The sequence below is a fragment of the Artemia sp. Qi Xiang Cuo genome, chromosome 4 (assembly GCF_049724085.1).
Source record: "Artemia sp. Qi Xiang Cuo chromosome 4, ASM4972408v1, whole genome shotgun sequence".
NCBI classification, from domain to species: Eukaryota; Metazoa; Arthropoda; class Branchiopoda; order Anostraca; family Artemiidae; genus Artemia; species Artemia sp. Qi Xiang Cuo.
Window position 1 is genome coordinate 68222024 of NC_142797.1, and position 23359 is coordinate 68245382.

Consider the following 23359-nt stretch of genomic DNA (forward strand, 5'->3'; position numbering starts at 1 on the left):
ATCAGGAGTAAACCAAAGGAGCTGTCCTGCACATCTGGACTTTGAGAAAATCTTCCATCCCTTCCCCAAATGAATTTTTTTTCCAAGCCTCTTGAAAATAAATATAGAAACTGCACCGTAAAAATCCGTTTTTTCCTTGTTTTGATTCTCTCTTCCGTTTAACATAAAATCCTCCAAAAACAAAATCCTCAGAAAAAATTAAAGCAAATTAACAATTTCTATATATTCTTGCAAGATAGTCTACACCTCCCCCCCCCAATTAACCCCATTCATACCCCTAGAGACCCACAAGGGCCTTACAGAAAGTATTGTGTGTGCTACAAATATAGACAGTAGCATTAAGTTTTGCATGTGAATCAATATGCCATTTCCTCCTTTTGGCATTGTGAAAAAAAATTTTTTTTACCCCATTGTTCATTTGTGAATTTTTTTTATAACAATGGGGTAAAAGCGAGAGGTTTGATTACAGAACGAGAGGTTTGAGAACGAGAACAGAACGAGAGGTGAATCTGACCCTTTCCGTATGTAGAACGATTCATGTTCGTTTTAAGGTCTACTCTTTGTTTTGAAAGAATATTACTTTGTACTTTCATTTAAAAAAATAAATGTTTTTCATTTTATTTCGTTTTTAATATCCTATCCGGGGTCATCCTAAAAGTAGAGGGGACTAGGAACTACCGCTTTCCCTCCGAAACTATATTGTTTACACTGAAGTTTATCTTTCATATAACACTGGTTTGAGCAAAAAAATTCGTTTACACGTATTTACGTCCGAAACAAAACAATTGCTCTTAAATTCGAGTTCAACTTTATATAATTTTTTAATGTGTTTTCTTAGAACAAAGCAGCAGTAAGCTCAAATCTGCCTGGAGTGGATCTTCACATCTGGGCTTTGGGAATGTCTTCCCTCCTTTCTCAAAAATAAATTTTTTCCAAGCCTCTTGAAAAAAAAAATATGAGAAGGGCAGTGTAAAGTCCATTTCTTTCTTGTTTTGATTCGTTCTGCCGTTTAAAATAAAACCCTCCAAAAATAAAACCCTCAGAAAAAAATAAAGACAAATTAACGATGTATTTATATTCTTTTGATTTTTCTTTTCAGGACAAAGTTAGAACCCTTGGCTACAAAGATGCCATCTGCAAGAATAGCAAAACCTTTTCCGGGAAGATTGTCTTAGATGTTGGATGTGGCACTGGAATTCTATCCATGTTTTCAGCCAAGGCTGGTGCCGCTAAGGTCATTGGCGTTGATAATTCAGATGTGCTATATCATGCTATGGCAATTGTACGGTATGTATCTTGTGGTGGTGACAAGTGATGTCATTTTACCTGTTGATTGATAGTCTATCATCCAGCCATCCATCCTAGGCCAGAACTAAGGTAGATAGTCTTGGAATAAGGGTAATTCAAATAAGATAAGATAAGGGTTTATTCTAAAAACAACACAACACAAAAAAAACAAATGACCTTCCATAAGCTAACGCTTGTTCGGAAGTATTAACCCTCTTAAAATTAACACTTATAATAACATACTAAAAAAAACGAGAAAAAAGAAGAAAGAAAGAAAAAGAAAAAAAAGAAGAAAAAATGAAAATCTTACACTCACTCGGCTCCTGGTCGCAATAACCAAAAATCAATACTTCACATACTCCAAAACTTCCCGCCACCATCCCATAAATAATAAATAAAAAAAAAAAAAAAAAAAAAAAAAATATATATAGGAAAAACGGGAAAAACGGGTTCCGGGCTAACCTGAGAGTGACTCAGCTATACCACCTTTTAAACAAATTCATACAAATTCATACCTACGGAGAAAAAGGGTTTTAAGGGCCCGACGGAATTCACATAGATTCGCTGACCTTTTTAAAGGAACAGGTAAAATATTCCAAACAATTGGCCCCACGTGACGCATTGAAAATAGCGATCTAGTACTTGCAACTTGAGGTGTCCATATTTCTCTAGCATGACGAGTAGGACAATTGTGTACATCATCACCAGAAATAAATAAATTTAAAAACTTTGAAAAACACTTGGGAACCAAATTAGAAAAATATTTAAACATAAATAACCCATGATAAAATTTTCCAAGACCTGACATAGGGATAATATTTAACTGTACATATTGGGATCTAACCAAGGTTCTCCGATTATCTCCAGTCAACACTCGCAGCGCCATATTTTGTATCACACGTAACTGCTGCAAATGCACTGAAAATGTGCTAGACCATATACTCGTGCAATATACTAAATATAGGTGAACTAACAAAAAATAAATCAATCTCAAAACAGAATCATGGAAAATATTTTTTAACTTTCTCATCATTCCAACATTTCTTGCAATCTTACTACTAATAAAAGAAACATGATTTTTAAAACTAAGGCATTCATCCACAATAACACCAAGGTATTGTATAGTATTTGTACGCTTAATTACATAATTCTCCATTTGCAAATCCACAACCCAAGGGTAAATATTTGATGATCTACCATATATAATAAAACCTGATTTACTATGGTTTAACAAAAGCTTATTCACTCTCATCCACTTATCTATACCTAACATACCTCTTCTCATTATCTCTATTAAATCAGATTCAGTCTTTGCTGCGGCAGTAAAATGGGTATCATCTGCAAAACAAGGAATAATCACCCTACAATTGGAATGTGCATTATCTAACAAATCCAAAACAGAAAATTGTAAGTCGTTAATATAAACCAAGAATAAAAGCGGACCTAAAACAGAACCCCGTGGAACACCATAATCAACCAATCTTTAACCAGGCCACACATTAGAAATTTCAATGTACTGGGTCCTACCTCTCAAAAAAGTTTCAAATAATTTCAACGCATGTCCTCTAATTCCACAATTTTCAAGATTCATACTTAAAATTTCATGGTCAACTGAATCGAACGCTTTAACAATATATAAAAAAAAATAGACGCCACCTTAAAACCTTGGTCCAAAACATCATGCACAAACGTTGTCAAAAATAAAACTGCCTGTTCAGTAGACATCCCCTTACGAAAACCGAACTGATTAGAATGGAAAAAGGAAATATTCTCCAAAAACTCAGATACTCTAGAATTAATAAGTTGTTCTACTAGCCTAGATATAACAGAAAGGAGGGATTTCGGTCGATAATGATTCACATTTTTCTTATCACCCCTTTTAAATAAACATATTAGTCTCGCAATTTTAAGACGCTCCGGATATGTACCACATTTAAAACTAGCGTTAATCAGGTACAAAATTCTTTGCAAAATCACAGAAAAAATGCATCGGAAACCTTTGTTGAAATAAAGTCTGACCCGGATGCAGTGTTTTGCATACCTTATACCACATCACACATTTCTTTTTCAGTAACCGGTCGTAAGTAAATAGAAACATCACTACTTTCAGGCAAAAACTGAGTAAAATCACCATCACTTGCATGCTGCACAACAGACGACGCTAACCGACCCCCTACACTACAAAAGTGCTCACACATACGTTCAGTAGTTTGGCGAATATTTTCACCCTCAACAAGACTACAAACAATTTCAGGCTTATTCGGTTTAATAACAGAATTTGTAACATTCCAAGTCTTTCTCGGGTTACCCTCCGCATTTTTAAATCTATCACTCAGGTAATCTAACTTGAGCTTTACGAAGTATACTATTCAACTTATTACTATACGCTTTATAAATATATACGTCGCTAATACTATTACTTAATGCGGACTTTTTATACAATTGCTGTCACCTAGCTAGAGAAACTAGAATACTCTTCGTAACCCAAGGCTTCTTAGGCGACTCAAAATACTTACGTTTCTTCCTAACTTGACTACAAGCAACTACCGTATCCTTAATCATCGAATACCAAAGTGTAAATTTATCATTCACATCCATATCATTACTATATAAAAAATCACAATTTTTTCCTCCAAGCTTATTTTTTAACTTCAGTACATTAATAACAGGAAAACAATTTTTCGGTACTTCAGAACGCTCTGATCTTGGCCGGTTCAAAAGAGAAGGAATAGATACCAACAGACCGAAATGATCCGAAACGTCGTTTACAATAAAACTCGCACTACTATATCCAGTATTTAAGCAAACGTTATCAATCAACGCAGCAGAATCATGGCTCACTCTTGTACATATATTAATAGAAGACTGTAGTCCATAACCTAGCATAGTGTTTAGAAACTCCCTAGCTCTAAGGTTACTATTCACAGTTCTTAAATCCAAGTTAAAATCACCACAAATAAAACAAGGTCTAGTTGAAATTGGTAACTTATCCAATTGCTCTTCTAAAAGTGAGCTAAACTCATCTATATTATACGAAGGGGGTCTATAAACGACAATCATAAAACACTTAAAATTAAGACACTGCAATTCTAACACCATACTTTCAAACACCATTTCTCGATTAACTCTTGTATCATCTCTCACCTTAACCTCAAAATCATTACGCACGTAAATTGCTAAGTCGCCATGTTGATGCATCTCTCTATTTTAAATATACAGCTTATAATTACCAATCTCTAACAGAGAAGAACTATGGTTCTTCAACCAAGTCTCGGTTAAAACTAAAACATGAGGGGTTGATTGCAGACATAACTCATTCAAAAACTGGTATGAACTTCCAATCCCTTGACAATTTAAATGAAAAATATTAAACTTTGACAACTAATAGAACTCAAATCACACAGAAACTTATAACGGGAATCAGGATTAACCTCATGAAACTCACCCACATCAAAATCTCTGTGAAGTACCCCTACCCCCAAATCGTGTAATTTCATCGAGTTACTCTCAAGAAAACTCAACTGTTCCCTACCTAAACTTGACATTCAAAATAATCAATCCGAAGGGATGGAAACCGGACTTTTGGAACGTGAAAAAATAGTAACCTTACCATACCATGAGTGACACGACCAAGAACCGAGAAAATCCATACCAACAAATCCTGAAAGAAAACAAAAGATAAGAAAACATGTAACTAAAATAATAACACAAAATGAATCGCCAACATAGGGGACATAAATAACAAGAACAATGAATTCTTCATAACACAAAAAAAATGAAAAAAAAAATGAATAAGTTAATAATAAATGCAACAACCGCTTATTTTAAATTTCATAACTGACACTAAACAAAACTCACACGATTACAAACCATCCGTTCATAAGATTACCATAATATCAAATAGGGACCTATATTAAACTCCTTCTCTACCTTTACCACCGCGTAAACCTCTTCCCCTCATTTGACTGCGCTGATGCGCATTGCTATCAGTGCGCGGTGAATTAAGCTCCGGGATTATATCACTAGGGCAGAATGTGGCTCGTAAACCATTAAGACGATCAAACTAAAGCTAAGGTGTAAAGGTTTTAGACATCCAAGTTAAAATACCTACATTCTTTAGCCTAGCCTTCTTCTCAAAAATACTTTTTTATGCCTCCCAGACAGAAAGAGGGGCATCATCACTAATATAAATCTCTTTCAGATTCCTCACAGATTTCTCTTTCAAATTCTTGCTAACTTTTAGTAAATCAATTTTCTTTTCCCTTGAAAAAACATTAACTTTGAAAAATTTCTGGTCTTTCATGTTTTGTAGCACTGTAAACTTGGGAACCTCACTTACTTCAAGCCCAGACAGACATACTTGCTTAAACGCTTCACTAGCGTCCTCCTTTACTGTCACAAGGCAAATTCCAAACAATAATGTTACTGTCAGATACCTGGTATTCACACATCATTAACCGACTTGCCAGATCAATATTGTTTTTCCTCAGTGCCATCGATAAGCAGATAACGCTTATCTGCTTTTTTAGGCTATCAGTTTCGCTTTCAATTGATACCACACGGGCTTTAACCTCCGTAACCGATGTGTGACACTCAAGCTTCGCTTTTTCCCACAATATAACCCTTTGTTCTTGAGATCTCATATGTTCATTAATAGAGTCTAACTTCGATCCGTTTTCTTTCACGATTGCCAGCATCGTAACAAAATTTTCCGACAATTTTAACAATGGTGACTGGGACTCCTTGCTAGAAGTGGCCAAAACATCTAAAACTGCTCCAGTTCCATCAGCTCCAGCATGCTGGACTTTACGCCGACGTCTCATCTTAGAAGTAATTAAACAAGAAACGACTTACCTCCCTGGGAACCAAATATTTATCCTCTGAGCTGCCAACGTGCATTAAGCGTTAGCCGTTACAAGGGGACGGCGAACGCCAACCCCGAACTCAGCTACAAGAACGACTCCTAACGCCACTCTCAAACTCAGCTCCAAAAACAATTTGAAATTTAGGCCAATAGGTCAGCAACAATTCCTCTTCGGGTTAATGTACCAAATTGATACGAATAATTATAATTTGAATACTCGATCAAAAATCAGAATCACAGTTCAGAATGGTTTATATTCAGAATAAACTTGTAACCGCCACCGGATAAACAAATAAGCGGCTCTCGCGTAACAGGTCTTACTCAATCATAAGACAAAACATTAAAAATGTTAATTTCCAAACTAACCAACTTGGCAGTTCAAAAACTAGTCTGTAATAGATCGTAAATCATAATCCATTATTACAATTTGAGTTAAAATGTTCACTCATTCACTTCTATCGAACAAACACACCTTATTCCATATAAGATTATTAACTCAGATAATAATTTTTTTTTAAATGCACAAGTATCCAAAAAATTCAAATTATAAGCAATCTTCAAAATTCAGGTGTGTAACTAAACAGTGACGTCACCAATCCAGTTAAAAAATCCAATCTCCGATATTCAAGTGCATTCAGGTAATTGCGTAAGATTTAATCCATTACAAAATTGTGTCACTCTTTAATCCTTTATAAAATATATGTGACCTTCACTGGCGGATGCTGAATGAGAACTGAGTTTGAAATAGTCTATGAGTTTTTTTTAGCCTTTTGAAGGCAATTAAAGACCCCAAATAAAAGGTTTTCAAAGATTTATGACTGACCATGTCCACAGGATTTTAAAAGAATTGGGCAACTGAGATTGGTCTCATTATATGAGCTTTGCTTACTGCGAAAGCGTAATGGAAATGCGCATAGTGCGTTATGATTTAGTTCAATATTGCCCTGAACATTTCCTGAAAGTTTCAACTTAATACCCTTAGCCATCTCTGAGGTAATGTAGATACGCTATGTTGACCACTTTTATACACAAAAGGTATTTAATTTAGTTTGAAATCCCCCTAACATTCCCTGAAAATTTCAGCTAAATACCCTAAGTTATTCTTGAGATATCGCATATATGCCATTTTTGACAGCCTCTACTTACTAAAAGCGAGCCTCCAGTTTTATAACCGTTATGAGATGATGGGCTTGCGGAAAGCAAAGAAAATAACGGAGGCAATAATTTTAGATGATGGTTGTACATAAATGAAAGCATTATAAAACTTACAATATCCATCAAAAGGTAGTAAATAAAGTTCATGGTGATATGGCCTTACTGATACACTCCGACTGCCTCCAGTCAAAACTCTTATAACTATACTCTGAAAATCCTGAAAAGGAACACGGTTACTTGCAAAAGTTTTGGACCTGGACAAATAACAATATTTCTTTTCAGATATGGATGCACTATAGAGAAATACAAAATTCTTAGTATATTATGAGGATATAAATGCTTAAATTACCAAATAGTACCAACGGTTGTAGCTAGTTTACTACTGACATATGCCATGTGACCTTAAAGACTCAGTGAATAATCAGCAATCATTTGTATCAGCAATTATATTTGTATCTTTTATCCATGGATAAAAGTTTTTAGTTTTTTGACAACCTGGATGCAAGTAATACCTTTAATTTAGTTCAAAATTCCCCTCAACGTTCCCGTACAGTTTCAGCTTAATACTCTTAGCTGTTCATAAGAAACTACAAATAACAACATTTTGACAACCTGGATGTAGGTAGTGTTTTTTTATTTAGCTCAACATTCCCTGAAATGAATATATTTAGCCATTCCCGAGATATTGCAAATATGCCATTTTGACCACCTGGATGTACATAGTGTCTTTTGATTTAGTTCAAGATCCCCCCCCCCACGACTTTCGCTGAAAGTGGCCACATAATACCCTTAGACATTCCTGAAAAATTGCAAATACGTCGTTTTGACAACTTTGATGCATTTAGTGTCTTTAGATTTAGTTCAGCATTCCCTAAAGTTTCATCTTAATGCCATTATCGGTTTCTGAGATATTGCAGATACGCCATTTTGCGACCTGGATCAACGTAGTGTCTTTTGAGTTAGTGCATGATCTTCCTCAACATTCTCAGAAAGGTTCACCTTAATACCATTAGCCATTAAATATTGCAGACACGTAATTTTGATAACCTGAATGTGTGTGATATCTTTTAATTTGGCTCTCCCTAAACATTCTTTAAAAATTTTTAACTTAATATGCTTTCTATTTACGGACACCCGGATCCGAATATGCCCTGGTTTTCTATTGTAAACCAAACGCGTGAACAATGGGCAACCTGTTTCATTACAGCCATTGCTCCAGAGACTATAGGGTCATGTCATCCTCATACATATTTTTCGGCCTCTTTAACTATTGTGAACAAACTGGCTGTCTCAAAATTTTGATTGGATATTTGGAGGTACAGTGGAGGGGGTTTGCTGAAAAGGGCGTGAGAGAGAGGCTGATTATCCTCCATTCCCTTTCGACTTTTAAAAAGAGCACTAGAACTCTGAGTTTCCAATATAATGAGCCCACTTTTAAATCTCTATGACAGCCCCTTCCGTATGAAGTGGCTTCGTATAAAAAAACACATTGCAGCCATTTCGTTCTTTACTTAGGCAACACAAGCGTGGCCTACAACACGGGTTTCCAGAGATTGAGAAGTTTTTTTTTGCGAAGTAATCTTCTTCTCCTTTTCCCTTGAGATTCCCCCTGGATTTTGTGATATATCCCAACTATTTAGTATTTAAGAATTCCGAGTTTCCATATTCTGATCATTATCAGCAAGGAAGTCAATGCGCAGCGTTTTTTCGCTGTGGACGCTTCGAAAACGTGAGTGCTTCAAAATTTTTGGCTACTTGTAAGAAGGTATTTCTTCTTGCTTAAATTGGCCCCAAACTTAGTAGCTAATTCCATAATACGAAACACGACTAGCAATATACGTCGGGCCTATCAAAGTCATTGCACTAGCGTTGACTTGGTAAAAACCAAGTATTATATTTTTTTCTTACATCATGTGGAAAGGGTGATCTCAGGAGCTTGGGAGGGGGCTCAGTCGAGGGATTTCTAAACAGAGGTGTGCGCAGAAGAGGAGGGTCCGTGTCAACTTCTTTGCTGAAGGCGATAAATTCCGGTGGGTAATTTTGACGGTCAAGTACTCCAGGGATAGGTTTTCCTATGGAGCATGTTTTGAATTACTTTTCTTGGGGCGGGTTTTCTTTGTGCAATTTTTTCAAATCTTGTGAATCAAATTTTTAAGGGCAAATTTTCCTTGAGTGTTTTCCTAGATGCAAATTTTCGTTGGGTACATTTCTCAGGGGTAAGTATTCCTGGGGCTAGATTTCTCTTAAAGACTATTCCTTGGGAACGTATTTTCCTGGAAAAGATTTTTCCTGGTTGAGTTTTCCGCGGCGAGTTTTCTTCTTATTAGCAAAAGTAACTAAGCCTTTCGTTTTTTTTATAGTTTTTTTTTTAGTTTATTTTATGATTTAAATAAGAAATATCTGTAAAGTCAAAGCTCCCTCTTGCAAGATGTGGTTGTTTTGCGTATTTTACATGAATCTATGTCAGGTAGGCTTTTTGCTACAGATGCCAAAATGGATATTTGTATTCTAGTCATGACATGTTTTTATGCATCCAGTGAAGTAAATGAGTCCCTTCAAATCTGGTCATTGTCAAAAGTACCTTTAGTGAAATAGCCCATTTTGGAAGGTATAGAGGATTCGCCCATTGATTTTTAGCCTGACGGTGTCTATTTCTACTTTCATTTGCATTCACTAACAATATGGCAGTGTCGAACACTGACAAAACGTAGACTGTTTTACCTTTAAATGACCATCCCATTTAATACTTTTTTTAACCTCCTTTGACAAATCTCAGTTCTATAATTCAAGCCCCCATGGCTGTAGTCTTGGTATTAGCTTTAAGCTCGAGCAGTTCTCCCCTATTAGGTCACAATACTGTTCAGGAATTGACAAGACTATAATATCCCTCTTTGGGTACTCCAAGTAAAACTCCTTTCATTTTACTGAGAGCTACTTATGAAGGTGTTGAAATAGTAATAATAAATAGTGTTATGTCCAATAGATTTTCCTAGTAAGGGAATGCTAAATAAGTGTAAGATCTCTGACGGATAAAAAGGAGTCGGCTTTCAAGTGGATTTCTTTATTTGCTTATCAGTTTTATTGTGGCGGAAACCCCGTAAATCTTGAAAGGACTTCACCTTTGGATATATATATATATATATATATATATATATATATATATATATATATATATATATATATATATATATATATATATATATATATATATATATATATATATATATATATATACATATTTAATGGGGCTAGTGTCCCCACTCTTTGATCATGATTTTTATTTCGAGCAGTGTCATTTTCTCTGTCATAACATCCACAACACAGAATCACAAAATGGCAACAGAAGTGACTTATAAGACTATTTGACTTGAAGATTATAATCTTATATAGTCTTATATAAGACTTATATAAATAGTCTTATCTAAGACCAGTGACTTATATGACTATAAGACTCATTGGTGAATTGTCATTTTTTTCCTTTTTTTTGTCAATAAGTATTATCTCCCCCTCTGGCCAAGGCTCCTAAAGCAACACTTTATCGTTGCCTTTGTAAAGTGTCATCAATGTAATATTTGTTTGTTTTTATTTTCACACGACTGCTTCAGATCGAAGGGGTGGTGATGGTGGAAAAAATTCAAGAGGATCTTCAGTCGATCCGAAAGTTAAAGTTATAGTTTCCTTTTAAGGGTCAAAAGTGATTGAAGGGCAACCAGCCCTCCAGTGTCCTTTTTGTGCATCCGGCCCTATACACATCCAAATATCCAGTCAAAAGTTTGGGATGACCATTTTTCTCAAAATAAATGTCTCGAAAGATTTAATAGAGATGTCTCCGGATATGACGTGAATCCCACATTCCCCGGGGTGAAGGGTGTAAACTTTACACATTGTCGATTGTTTTGATCTTGAGTGTTTGATTGGCTTGAAACTTTCAGGGATCGTTCGCTGGAGCAAAAAAATGCCTTCTTTTTTTGAAAGAAGGGGTGGGAGTTGGGACAAAATTCTTTCAGTCCCTGATTAGTTTGAAACTTACCGCCGTTAAGTTCTTAGACCAAGAGGACCTAATGTAACAACAAAAAATTGGGGACGCGGTCTCAAGTCAAGGGGACCCCAATTTGCAAAAAAATTGTTCCCTTAAAATGGGACTCTAAATAAGGACCTTATAATGGGACTCTAAAAAGGGGCAATAATTTCCTTTACTAAATGGGTTTAATTTTTAAACCGTAACCTGAACAAGTGCATTGTCGCCCATAGGGGGGGGGGGGCAATGGGGGCCCCAGTCCCCCTGGATGAATTATGGTATTATATATTTGTATTAATTTAAAAAACTTTCCACAGAATAAGTTTTTAAAGAAAAGTAAAGAGCTCTTTTAAGCCAAAAATGGGCAGAAATAGAGTCAAATAATCTTCCAAGAGTAAAACTACCACACATCACTATCAACAAGTAAATGAAACTCAAAATGAACAGAATTATAATAAACAGCCGAGTCAAACTCAAAACTAGCAAAAATTAGCATTACTACGGCTGACAACCCCAATGCCTTCTCAAGACCAGAACGTAATTTAGGCTTTACTGAAAAAAAAATGACCATGGATTGTCAGTTTAATTTACCAATACTGATATTTATTCCTTAAAATAAAAAATGGGTAAAAACAGTGAGTAAACATATTTTGACATATTTTGTTAACCATTTAAACATATTTTGTTTTCAGTAAAGCGCAAATTGTGTTCTGGTCTTGAGAAGACATGGGGGTTATCAGCCCTACTAATATTAATTCTTGTTTTTTTCTAGTTTGACTCGGCTATTTATTCTAATTTCTGTTCATTTTGAGTTTCATTTATTCATTGATAGTGATTTGTAGTAGTTTTACGCTTGGATGATTGCTTGACTTTATTTCTGCCTGTTTTTGGCTTAATGAAGCCCTTTACGTTTCTTTGAAAAGCTTGTTGTGTGGAAAAGTTTTTTTAGATGAATTTCTGTTCGTTTTTTATTGACAAACTCACTTTCATGAAAAAAATATAATATTTTATGTTTTTTTTTCTTTAAGAATCCATAGTTTGGCATAATTGTGGGGGTTTGACATGCCCGATATCCTAAAGACATAGTTGCTGGACCGTTCTACTATGCTGAACAAAATAGTTATTTCAAAATGTTGTCTGGATTTGTTTGGGAAATAAATCGACTTGAAAGAAGGGCTGATTGCCCTCCAATCTCTTTTTACTCTTAGAAAGGACCCTAGAACTTTTAATTTCGAATCGAATTAGCTTCTTTAAATTTTTCATTGATGTTTCTAGCTACTATAGAGTGGTGAAAATGTAGAGGATCAAAAATATAGTTCGGTACTACATAATGGCAAAAAGAGCCACGTTGCTGTGGCACAATGTCTTTGGCTAATTGAAAATGGCAACTACATTTTTTTTCCTATCGAATGAGCCATCTCCTGTTTTTCTAGGACAGTTAGTTCGATACGATAACCCCTAAAAAAAGAAATAACAACAAAGAAACACGGATCTCCGATCATCCTTCTAAAAAGAGAGAAATTCCAATATTTTGTAGATTGTAGCTTGAAATCTCTACAGTAGGATTTTCTGATATGCTGAATTTAATGCTTTAAGATCACTTGCCCTCATGGGGGTGTTGTCCCCCTTTTTTGGAAATGAAAAAAAATTTCTCAGGCTCATGGTTTTTGATACTTAATTTGAAACTTGATGAATTTTATATATTTGGAATCACCATGAAAGTGGATTTTTTATGTACACATTGGTATCAAAAATTAGTTTTTTAAACTTTTGGTTACTATAAGCCCAGGTCGCTCTTTACTTAGAGTTATCGTTACTCACTTATTTACAGTCCGAACGAATTGTTTGAAACGCCAAAGGGAAACGGGGATTAAGAGTAACAGACCATTCCAAAGGGAACCCATTCCCTCTCCATTTATATTTGGCACTTGTTAGAAGCTCTAACTGTAAATTATTTGGGTAGCCCGCTGTTTTCATTATAGAGGGACAGATAGATGAATCAGTGTATTTCAAAAAGGCCAGGGGCCATATGCACAAAACAAGGAAATCGCCAACAAACAAATTACAAAATACACAATAAAAGAACATAAAGAGTGCAAAATACCTAATCTAGAAACAAGATAACTTATTTGCGTAAGCTGTTCTCTCTTTCGCAGCATTTATCAATGACTATGTATCCCTTACAGAGCGGACAATCTTGTCATGGTAATCAGTTTTCATTTAAATCAGCAGGGGGGGGTGTTTCTTCAATATGAGCGAGGGATTGCAAATTAATGTTAAAAGATAATTCAAAATCATATATGGTTTACATTCGATGCTTGAACAACAACATTCCGTTTGGTTCTGTTTGGAGAAATCGAAAAATATATCCACCAACGAAAGCGCAAGAACAATATTTTTCCATATAAACAATTTTTTGTGCCCTTCCTTTGGTTAATTTGGTTTTCGCTTTGTACTTAAAACGCCAAAAGAAAACGAAGCTTATCAGTAACAATAACAAACAACTTGAAAGGCAATTCCTTTCCTGTCACTTTGATATTTGAGATTTATTGGAACATGCTCGCCAAAGGACATCTCTTGGGAAAGGCTTTTTATTATTACTATTTTATTATTAAATAGGGAAAGCTATATGGGTATTCCCTATTATTAAATAGGGAAAGGCTTTTTATTATTACTATTTTATTATTAAATAGGGAAAGCTATATGGGTATTCCCTATTATTAAATAGGGAAAGGCTTTTTATTATTACTATTTTATTATTAAATAGGGAAAGCTATATGGGTATTCCCTATTATTAAATAGGGAAAGGCTTTTTATTATTACTATTTTCATTATTCTGTAATTAGATTTCAGAACAAGAGAAGATTTTTTTTTCTGAGGTAGAGAAGATGGATTTCAAAGTGGTATTAAATGAAAAGCAATAATCACGTCCTTAGATGCTTAAATAACAACATGACAAACATGTTGGTGTGCTGTTCGCTCTGGTTAACTGCCAGAAGGAGCGCTTAAAGCCCAATGTCCATTGGACGTTTTACAGAGGAAGTGGAAAGTCAATGGACAAAATAAAACGGAATAATCTAATTGCCAGTTTATTCTTAAAACGACTTGTATTTTGAGCAGCGTCTTGTTTATTGACCCTAACATGAATAACTACACAAAAACAAAATAATGTCACGAGTCTAATCAAGGTTTACAAATAAGGGCACTACTTTTAAGAGTTCGGCCAGGCTCCCCCCCCCCCCCTCTCAAACTCCTTTAAAAGGCTATAGTATCACCTGACCTTCAACAAAATGATATTTATTTGAACAGAGTTGCTTTTATTTGTCAAAAAAAGAAGAATATTACAATATTAATCAAAGTTACAGAAAAGTAGTGGAAATGTGATGATCACTTCACGCCTGGTAAAAAATGAAGATGTTGGATGCTAGCTGGTACAATACAAAAAAGGTCACTTTCAAACACATCGCGTATGTTTGTATTTTAAAATACCTGTGTTAGTTGGCCAAATGTCAGGTGTAGTGCAATACCTACTTTCCCCCTATCTAGGGATTTTATTTATGATGTAAGATTTTCCCTTTACCACTCACGTGTAATAAATATGCATAAGATTTTTTCATTTATCATGTTTGATCTTGTTCGGACAAGTTTTTCTATTTCAGAGCATTAAATAGCACTTACGGAGACGAAAGTCCCTCACAGTTCACTCTTCAACAGAAACTGGGACCCGAAAAATTTAAGCCTCTATCTGCAAAAGTGTTGAATTTTTTATTAATTGCCAGAAGAAGAATCACGGATGTGTGTTAATTTGGAACAAACCATTGGTTCGTTATCGAACTAACGGTGCTAGAACATTCGGGAGAACGGAAATTAACATTTCTGGTGTCCCTTTTATTTCACCAAAAAGATCGGACGGCTACTAGCCCCCTCCCACATCCCTTTTTCCAAAAATTGTTCGGTCAAAAGTTTGAAATAGTCATTTTGTTTAGCATATTTTAAAGGTTCCAAAACTATACCTTTAGATTTAAAATGACCCACGCAGGCCCTGTGGATATGTCTGGGGATGAAATTCTGCTAAGGATAATGTACGATCTATGAAAACTAGTTTCATAGCCACAAAGACAAATAACGGGTGACAGAATGCATTAGGCTTGTGTAACTTGGGCTATATATTTGCACATTACGGGGATGGTGGTAAGGTTAGGCTAGGTTACTTTACCCCCACACCTCCCTAAAATGCAAATATATAGCCTAAATTATATTATTATATAAACTAAAGTATTATCTTTTCATCGTATTTGGCATATTTCATTAGGATTAACATAACTTTACTTCTGGTGTGTATTTCGTATAATTAAAAAGTAACTCTTTTTTCTTTTTTTTTTAAGAAGCAATAAGACCGATGCTTATCGAAACTTGTGAAGTGGGACAAATTTTTTTCATGAAAATATAAAAAGGTCATTTTCAAATTCGTCGCTGGTGTCCCAGTAATTATACTAGCTCAACTAGAGTAAAAAGAAAATAGTTTCTATATTTTTTGGGAGAAGAAACTGGGGTTTTGGATCGACAAGGAAAACAAATTAAAAAGAAAAAGCAGACATTTCGATTAGATTACCGATAACCAATTTTGAGTGATCCGTGTATAAGCCAAGGGTACCAATTCAGGAAAATAAAGGGAGGAAGCTGGAGGAAAATAAAAGGGAGGAAAAGGGAGGAAGGGAAATAAAGAGAGGATGTTGTTCTTTTCTTTACATAAAGATGCAAAAAGCCATTTCTCAAAATTTAAAGGGTAATTTTCGCTTGAGAAAAAACAAAACATCAATCTAAAGGTATTTCTCTATTTAGTTTTTTCTAAATGTATTTCTTTATTTAGTTTTTTTCAAGAATCTAGGGATTTTTTTTTCTCTGGATGACCACCCTGTGTAGAAGTAACTTTTCAGTGTGAATAAAATAGAACATCAAGTTCAAAAACACCGACATGGTGATATAACTTCCTAATATTTATACACATCTGATGACGGTCACTGTATATGTGACCGAAATATCTGGTATTTTTTGTGAAATTTATTATACACTGTCTATTAAAAAGGATTTTATTCCTGTTTTGAACTTTTATTTTATAACTTCCTTCCAAGTCAGGAAGAAGATGGAGCTATTCTTAGATTTTTTAAACTTCAAAACCGTTTTTGAAAAGTATGAAAAAGCCACATTCACCGTCATGTCTCTAGACAGTCGACGTGATCGATGCTCTTATTCTTTTTGTTTTTCTTAGTATTTTTATTTAGCGAGTTCCTGGATATTTGTTATTTTCTCTTACAGATTATACCTGGCGAAGTTAGTAACAGTCGGATAACTGGATTAAAGGTCTAGTGCCCTTTTTGAGTAACAAAAGAGACGGCACCGCAGGAAATTGCCATATTCTAGCACCTTGGCCAGTAAAATGGTAATTTTTGCGCGAAAGGGCCAAAATGTTATCGACTAAATCTTTCAAGAACTATTGGAAGAGTATTTATTTAGCCTTAGAATGTCAGAAACAATACTTTTATGCAATATATCGTTTGTCCCTCAAAATAAATGCAGTCCATACAAATTAGCCGCTATTATAGACTGTGTACCAAATACACTCAACGGACATAGAGTTTGGCATATTTGCACATTGTTCAATAGAGTGTTGGTCAATGGATTGTCGTATGAAGATGGAGGGGGAGTACTTACGAGCTAAAAAAGTATTTAAGGCCCATATTTAGAAACCTTCGTTGAATAGTGCTTCAGATTAATTGAATGAATATTCTAATAATTATGTTTTTGACCTCCATTCGTACTCTTTGTGCTGCCAGGGTCACTACTGATGGTACTAGTGTAAGTAACGCGACCCATACAGTCACACAAACTTTTACGCACCGCGTATTCTACAAGTTCTGCCCTAATTGGTATTTATGTTGCAGAGTTGCCACAGTCACGACCAGTGTGGCTGCTACAAGTGTATATACATATGAGGAGTAAGGGCCAAAATATTTAGCCCACTCTGCCGCGGTTTGTGCCACCAATACTTTATATCTAAATATATTTTTGAAGGGGGACGGGGACGGGCGCTCCATTATGTATGACGAATAATGGTAACTTCAATTACTCTCTTCCTAACCCTACCAGGGTAGGCGGGAAATAATCAATAACAATCGTAGAAATATAACTCTCTTTTGTTTACCAACGTATCAGGTCCAACGCTATCTAGATGAACGCTGAACAAAGACTAACTAAAAAAAAAACGTATAAAGGCTGTAAGTTTTGCAAGTTCCTCATTGTCAACATTACTGTTGGGTGATATTTGGATTAAACGAGATATCCATATATCGATATTTTTACTTTCGATATATCGATCTTGATATTTCTGATCAGTTTTTTTTGTTCAGATTAACTTTAGGTTTGGCAAAATCCAATTACAGAATTTGTAATTAAATAGTATTTTGCACAATTTTTTTACCAAATTTTGAATAAAATACAAATAACTTCTATGAACGAATATTAAAAAAACATGATTTGGAATTACTCGGGCTCATGGTAAAGAAAAATAAGCTACTGGTTATTTTTGACGATTCAAATCAGCAACTTATATCAATAGTTTCCCCTGAGAATATGTTCAGCCTTTCAATGATTAAATTATTTTTTTTTTTTTTTACTGACAGTATGGAGCAACACTAAAATTTAAAAGAAAATAAATTGTCCTATATGAGGGGTATAACGCCTCCTCCAATACCTTGCTCTTCACGCCAAAGTTCGTTTTGTATTTTTACAATGTCCTTGGTCTAATTAGACAGCTCTTGTGCTTCAGGACTTGTTCTTCAATAATTTAGACAAAAAGTTAAAATTAGCGTAAAGAGTGAGGTATTGCGGAGGGGGATTTGCCCTCATATACGGGATAATTTCTGTTCGTTTTAAGTTTTAATATTGTTCCTTACTTTTAGTTGAAAAAATTATTATTTTATTTAATTTCTGATTGTTTTTAAAAAAAATGCCAGAAAATCTGCCTTTTCGCTCCATGGACAATCTCCCCCCCCCCCCAAGAAAATTCCTCCCTGGAAAGTTCCTTCCACGTAAGATCACCCAGAATTTTTTCGAAATTCTCCCCTCCCAATGTTTTAATGGAAAGTTCTCCCACGTGAAATTCCCCACATGGAAAATCTCTCCCGCAGAAAATCCCCCAACGGAAAAATCCGCCAGACAATCTCAACTCCTTTGAATATTTCCCTGGGCAATTTTCCCGAAATATATCCACATGTAAAATTGAATTGTCAAAGAGAAAGTAAATCAAATAAAAAGAATTTTGTATGGAAATTCTGGTAAATTCCCCCGTGTATAATTTCCCTTTCAAAGTTCTTCCCCAGAAACTTCCATTGCTACTGAAAATTCTTCCCTCGGAAAATTTCCCCGCAAAAAATCACCAAAGCCCCCCCCCCCCGCATAAAATTCACTCTCTTCTAAAAATGTCTGTTTACTTCCCAATAACGAATACTATATGTTAACACTAGACAAATTCCATAACTTACAACCTTTTTCTCCATGGAATTTCAGGGTTGTGTCATCCCCAGAGCCATTATACTAGATCTTTCAACTAAGCTGATCAAAATGGGTATCTCAAAATTTTGATCAGATGCCTTTGGGAAAAAAGGAGCATGGGAGGGAGAGGGGGAATCTAGTTGCCTCCAGTCGTTTTGGTCACGAAATTGGGAACTAGAACTGTAATTTTTGTTCGAACGATCCCTCTCCCGATCTTATTCGATACGATCACCCTGTCAAAGAAAAATAAAACAAAAACAAAAAAAAACACACGCAGACACAAAAACAAAACAGAACTAATAAACATGCCTCCGTGATCTTTCTTCTGGCAAAAAGTAAAATATTTCAGATTTTTCCATAACGAAACTAGAGAACCTTACATTATGGTTTTCAGATATGTTGAATCTGATCGTGCGATTTTTATTAAGATGCACTGACTTTTCAGAGGGGCTCCCGCTCTTACTAAAAAATCATACAAATTTTCCCAGACTCGTAGCTTTTGATGTGTACATGAAACTTGATGAATCTTATATATCTGGAGTCGGCATAAAAATCCAATTCATTTCATATTTATGGTTATAAAAATTTCGTTTTTTAGAGTTTCGGTTGCCATTTGGCCGAGATGCTCCTTACTTACAGTTTGTCACCAAAGACTATTTGATTATTAACTAATCAGGCTTGAAATCCACTCTCAGAAACGATATTGGTGACAGGCGTGGATATTAATTTTATGACAACCTCGGAGAGAAATATCTTTGACCCATATTACAAGACTTCCATGACCTGAGTGTATCAGTTTTTCTTGGAACTAAAGACTCTCCACTGGAAATCTAGAGAGCCGTGACAGATACAGCTGCTGATAAAGCTTGCCTGGCAGTGACCGCTGAAACTTGGTCTTGTGATTCCCATAAACTGGCTTGATACTGTAGTGGCTGAATCACAGGGACTGTCACGGCACATGCGTCTACTGATACAGATTTCAGAAAGGCCCAATCCATGTCTCTTACTATTTACTCTCAACTTGGAGAAGATCGTCAGGGGTAATATACAATTTCTAGAAATGCGGATTGAGGTATTTGACAATTTTGACGAGTATGATCTGAACAAGGCCCACAAACCTAGGAGGCATTTTATTTAGCCAAGGCTTTTGGAGGTTCTCAACAACATTAGAGAGCCCATCCTCACTAAACGTAGTTTCGGAACGGACTATTCCTTCTTATGGATACGGCTGTGCATAGTTAATTATCACCACATATGAATCAGTATATTGAATAGATTATTCTTCTTCTCCAACATTTGCAGAACAATTTTCTCTGTTGGATCTTTTCTGCTGGATATTCGCCGGTAGATACCATAAAAAGCCGAAATAATTTCGATATCGATATCCAATATCGCCAAGACTAGTCAACATATAAAGTTTTTAAGGAAGAGGTGGTCGCTTAAACTTCGGAGTGGGCTCATTCGGTTGGAAATCAGAAGTTCCAATACCCTTTTTAAGAGTTAAAAGTGGTCTGACTGAGGGCAACCACCTCCACTCCCCTCACACCCTTTTTTCCCTAAAGGCATCCGATAAATACTTCGAGTATTTTGTACAAATTGTCCAAAGGGAAAATAAGTATGCCTACGGGCTCATAAAATACACCAAAGCCCCTTGGTAATGGCTCCATGTTACATAAATTTTGTGTTTAATATACATCGGAGGAGGCTCATTCAATTTCAAATCAAAAGTCCTAGTTCCTTTTTAAAAGTCACGAGTGATGGGAGGGCAGCCAGCCCGTTACCCCCACATCCTTGTCCCCCCGAATTTACTCGATCAAAATTTTGAGACATGCTTTTTGTTCAAGGCAGTCGAAATGTCAAACAACTATGCTTCCAGATTTGAGACTCCCCCCAGTCCCCGGTCAAGGACTGTAAGTCATGTAAGTTCATCGTTGTTAACATGTAGGGTTTTTGTGGAAGGGATGATCGTATAAACTTCAGAGGGGGCTCTTTGGAAGGGGGCGATTGGAAGTCAGAAGCTCTTATGCCCTTTTTAAGAGTCAAAAGTAAAAAAAAAAAATCCCCAAGGAAGGGCTGTAAGTTATGCAAATTGCCCATTGTTGTCAAGTAAGGTTTTCTATGGAATGTGCGGACGTATAAACTTCGGAGGAAGCTCATTCAATTTGAAGCCGAAAGTTCTGGTCCCTTTTTAAGAGTCGAAATTTATTGGAGAACAAGAACCCCCCCCCTCCCACGCCTCTTTGTCCGCGACGTTTTATGAACAACTGCTCAAGCACAAGTGCACTCATGGATGCTTTTAGCATATCACCATAAAACTTTGCGTAAAGAACGGGTTATTGAAGAGGGGGTAGCCCCCTCATATACGAAAAGTGTCGGTTATTCTTAAGTTTTAATGTGGCTCTTGACTTTTATTTGAAATAAAACTTGTTTTTTTGTTCTTGTTTTTCAAGAACAAATAATAACAAGAAAAAGTTTCGGAGTGACAGGCATGGTGCCAGGATATCAGTCAGTCAGAACGTCCGAAAAAATTTGTACTTTCTTCAGACAGTTTGCGTCACATCCTAGCTTTGCTCCGCCCTCGAATCATTGGTTAATGCTAAGTTAACCAAGAAAATGCAGACGGAAAATCTGAGCTCGCAATTAAAGCGTACTTCTGTTTAGCTTCAAGTCCGGTATTAGATGAATGAGTATTACTTTACGACCATGGTGTCAGCGGTAGCTGCAACCTAGTAAAGAGCGAACCACAACCCATAGTAACCAAAAGTTAAAAAACGCGTTTTGAAAAAAAAAATTTCCTGGTGAAAAACATTGCCATCTGACACTGAACCAGGAACGGTGACTATTATTACGCATTGTCTTCAAAGTAAAAGTTCATTACAAAAAGAAATTTACGGTGATTTAAAAAAAAACCTCAAACCCATTGGAATCAGCATAGTTGAAAACCTACTACAGGGGAATTACAGTCTCCCTCCTCGAACAACAAGAAAAATAATTTTTTTTGTATGGGTAGCGCTGATCTATCTCCCTTTGTTCTTTCTTTTTTTTTCAGCAGGCCTAGCTGGCTACCAGAATATCATAGAGAGATGCTTAATGGCTAATTCAAAAGCTATGTCTCATATCTACGTGTTTTTATAAATTTTGCCATCTGCAAGTGCCGTCTGGCACTAAAATGGCACTTTTTTGCCATTTCTTTCTTATCAAATTTCTTAGACCACACTGATTTTCCATCTACGAAAAAATTTAGCAAGAAAAAATGGGTATTAATTTAATAAAGCAGTGAAACAATAAATAACAACAAATAAACACTTAATTAAAAAATATTCCCAGTATTTCCGCCCAATGTCCGGGAGCGGACATGGAAAAAAGAAAAAACGAAAAATGTTCCTTAAAAAAATAACACACATAGAAATACAACAACTAAACACACGAAGAGAGAGAGAGAGAAAAATATAAATAAATAAGTAAGAAACAAATTCACATATTAAACAAAACTTCCAGCACTGGCGTATTTAACGCAATAAACAAAATCGAATGTCTATATTGATACGCTGTGTCACTCTCCTCTACAAACAATGTATAAATGGCAATACATTAAACAGAACTTTCAGCACTGGCGTATTTAAAGGAATAAACAAAATCGAATGCCCATGTTGATACCATGCGTCACTCTCTTACAATAAATTTATAAATGGAAATTTATTAAACAAAACTTCCAGCACTGTCATATTTAATGGAATGAACAAAATCGAATGTCTATATTGATACGCTGTGTCACTCTCCTCTACAATCAATGTATAAATTGAAATTATTAAACTGAACTTTCACAACTGGCTTATTTAAAGGAATAAAAAAAATCGAATGACCATGTTGATACCATGAGTCACTCTCTTATAATCAATTTATAAATGGAAATTTATTAAACACAACTTCCAGCGCTGGCGTATTTAACGCAATAAACAAAATCGAATGCCTATGTTGTCACCATGCGTCACTCTCTTACAATCAATTTACAAATGTAAATTTATTAAACAAAACTTCCAGCACTGGCATATTTAACGGAATAAACAAAATCGAATGACCATATTGTTACCATGCGTCACTCTTTTAAAATAAATTTACAAATGGAAATTTATTAAACAAAACTTCCAGATCTGGCATATTTAATGGAATAAACAAAATCGAATGTCTATATTGATACGCTGCGTCACTCTCCTCTACAAATAATGTATAAATGGCAATATATTAAACAGAACTTCCTGCACTGGCGTATTTAACGCAATAAACAAAATCGAATGCCTATGTTGATACCATGCGTCACTCTCTTACAATAAATTTACAAATGGAAATTTATTAAACAAAACTTCCAGCACTGGCATATTTAATGGAATAAACAAAATCGAATGTCTATATTGATACGATGCGTCACTCTCCTCTACAAATAATGTATAAATGGCAATATATTAAACAGAACTTTCTGCACTGGC

General features: G+C 35.4%; 1 protein-coding gene across 2 annotated transcripts in view; it reads left to right on the forward strand.

Annotated features, from left to right (window-relative positions):
• Positions 1–23359, forward strand: part of LOC148953357 (uncharacterized) — a 136106-nt gene that overhangs the window by 52562 nt on the left and 60185 nt on the right. For both annotated transcript variants that reach the window (XM_089087642.1, XM_089087641.1), the window contains exon 7: positions 1100–1287. In XM_089087642.1, the coding sequence (XP_088943768.1) occupies positions 1100–1287 (188 nt within the window). The remainder of the gene's footprint in view (positions 1–1099; positions 1288–23359) is intronic.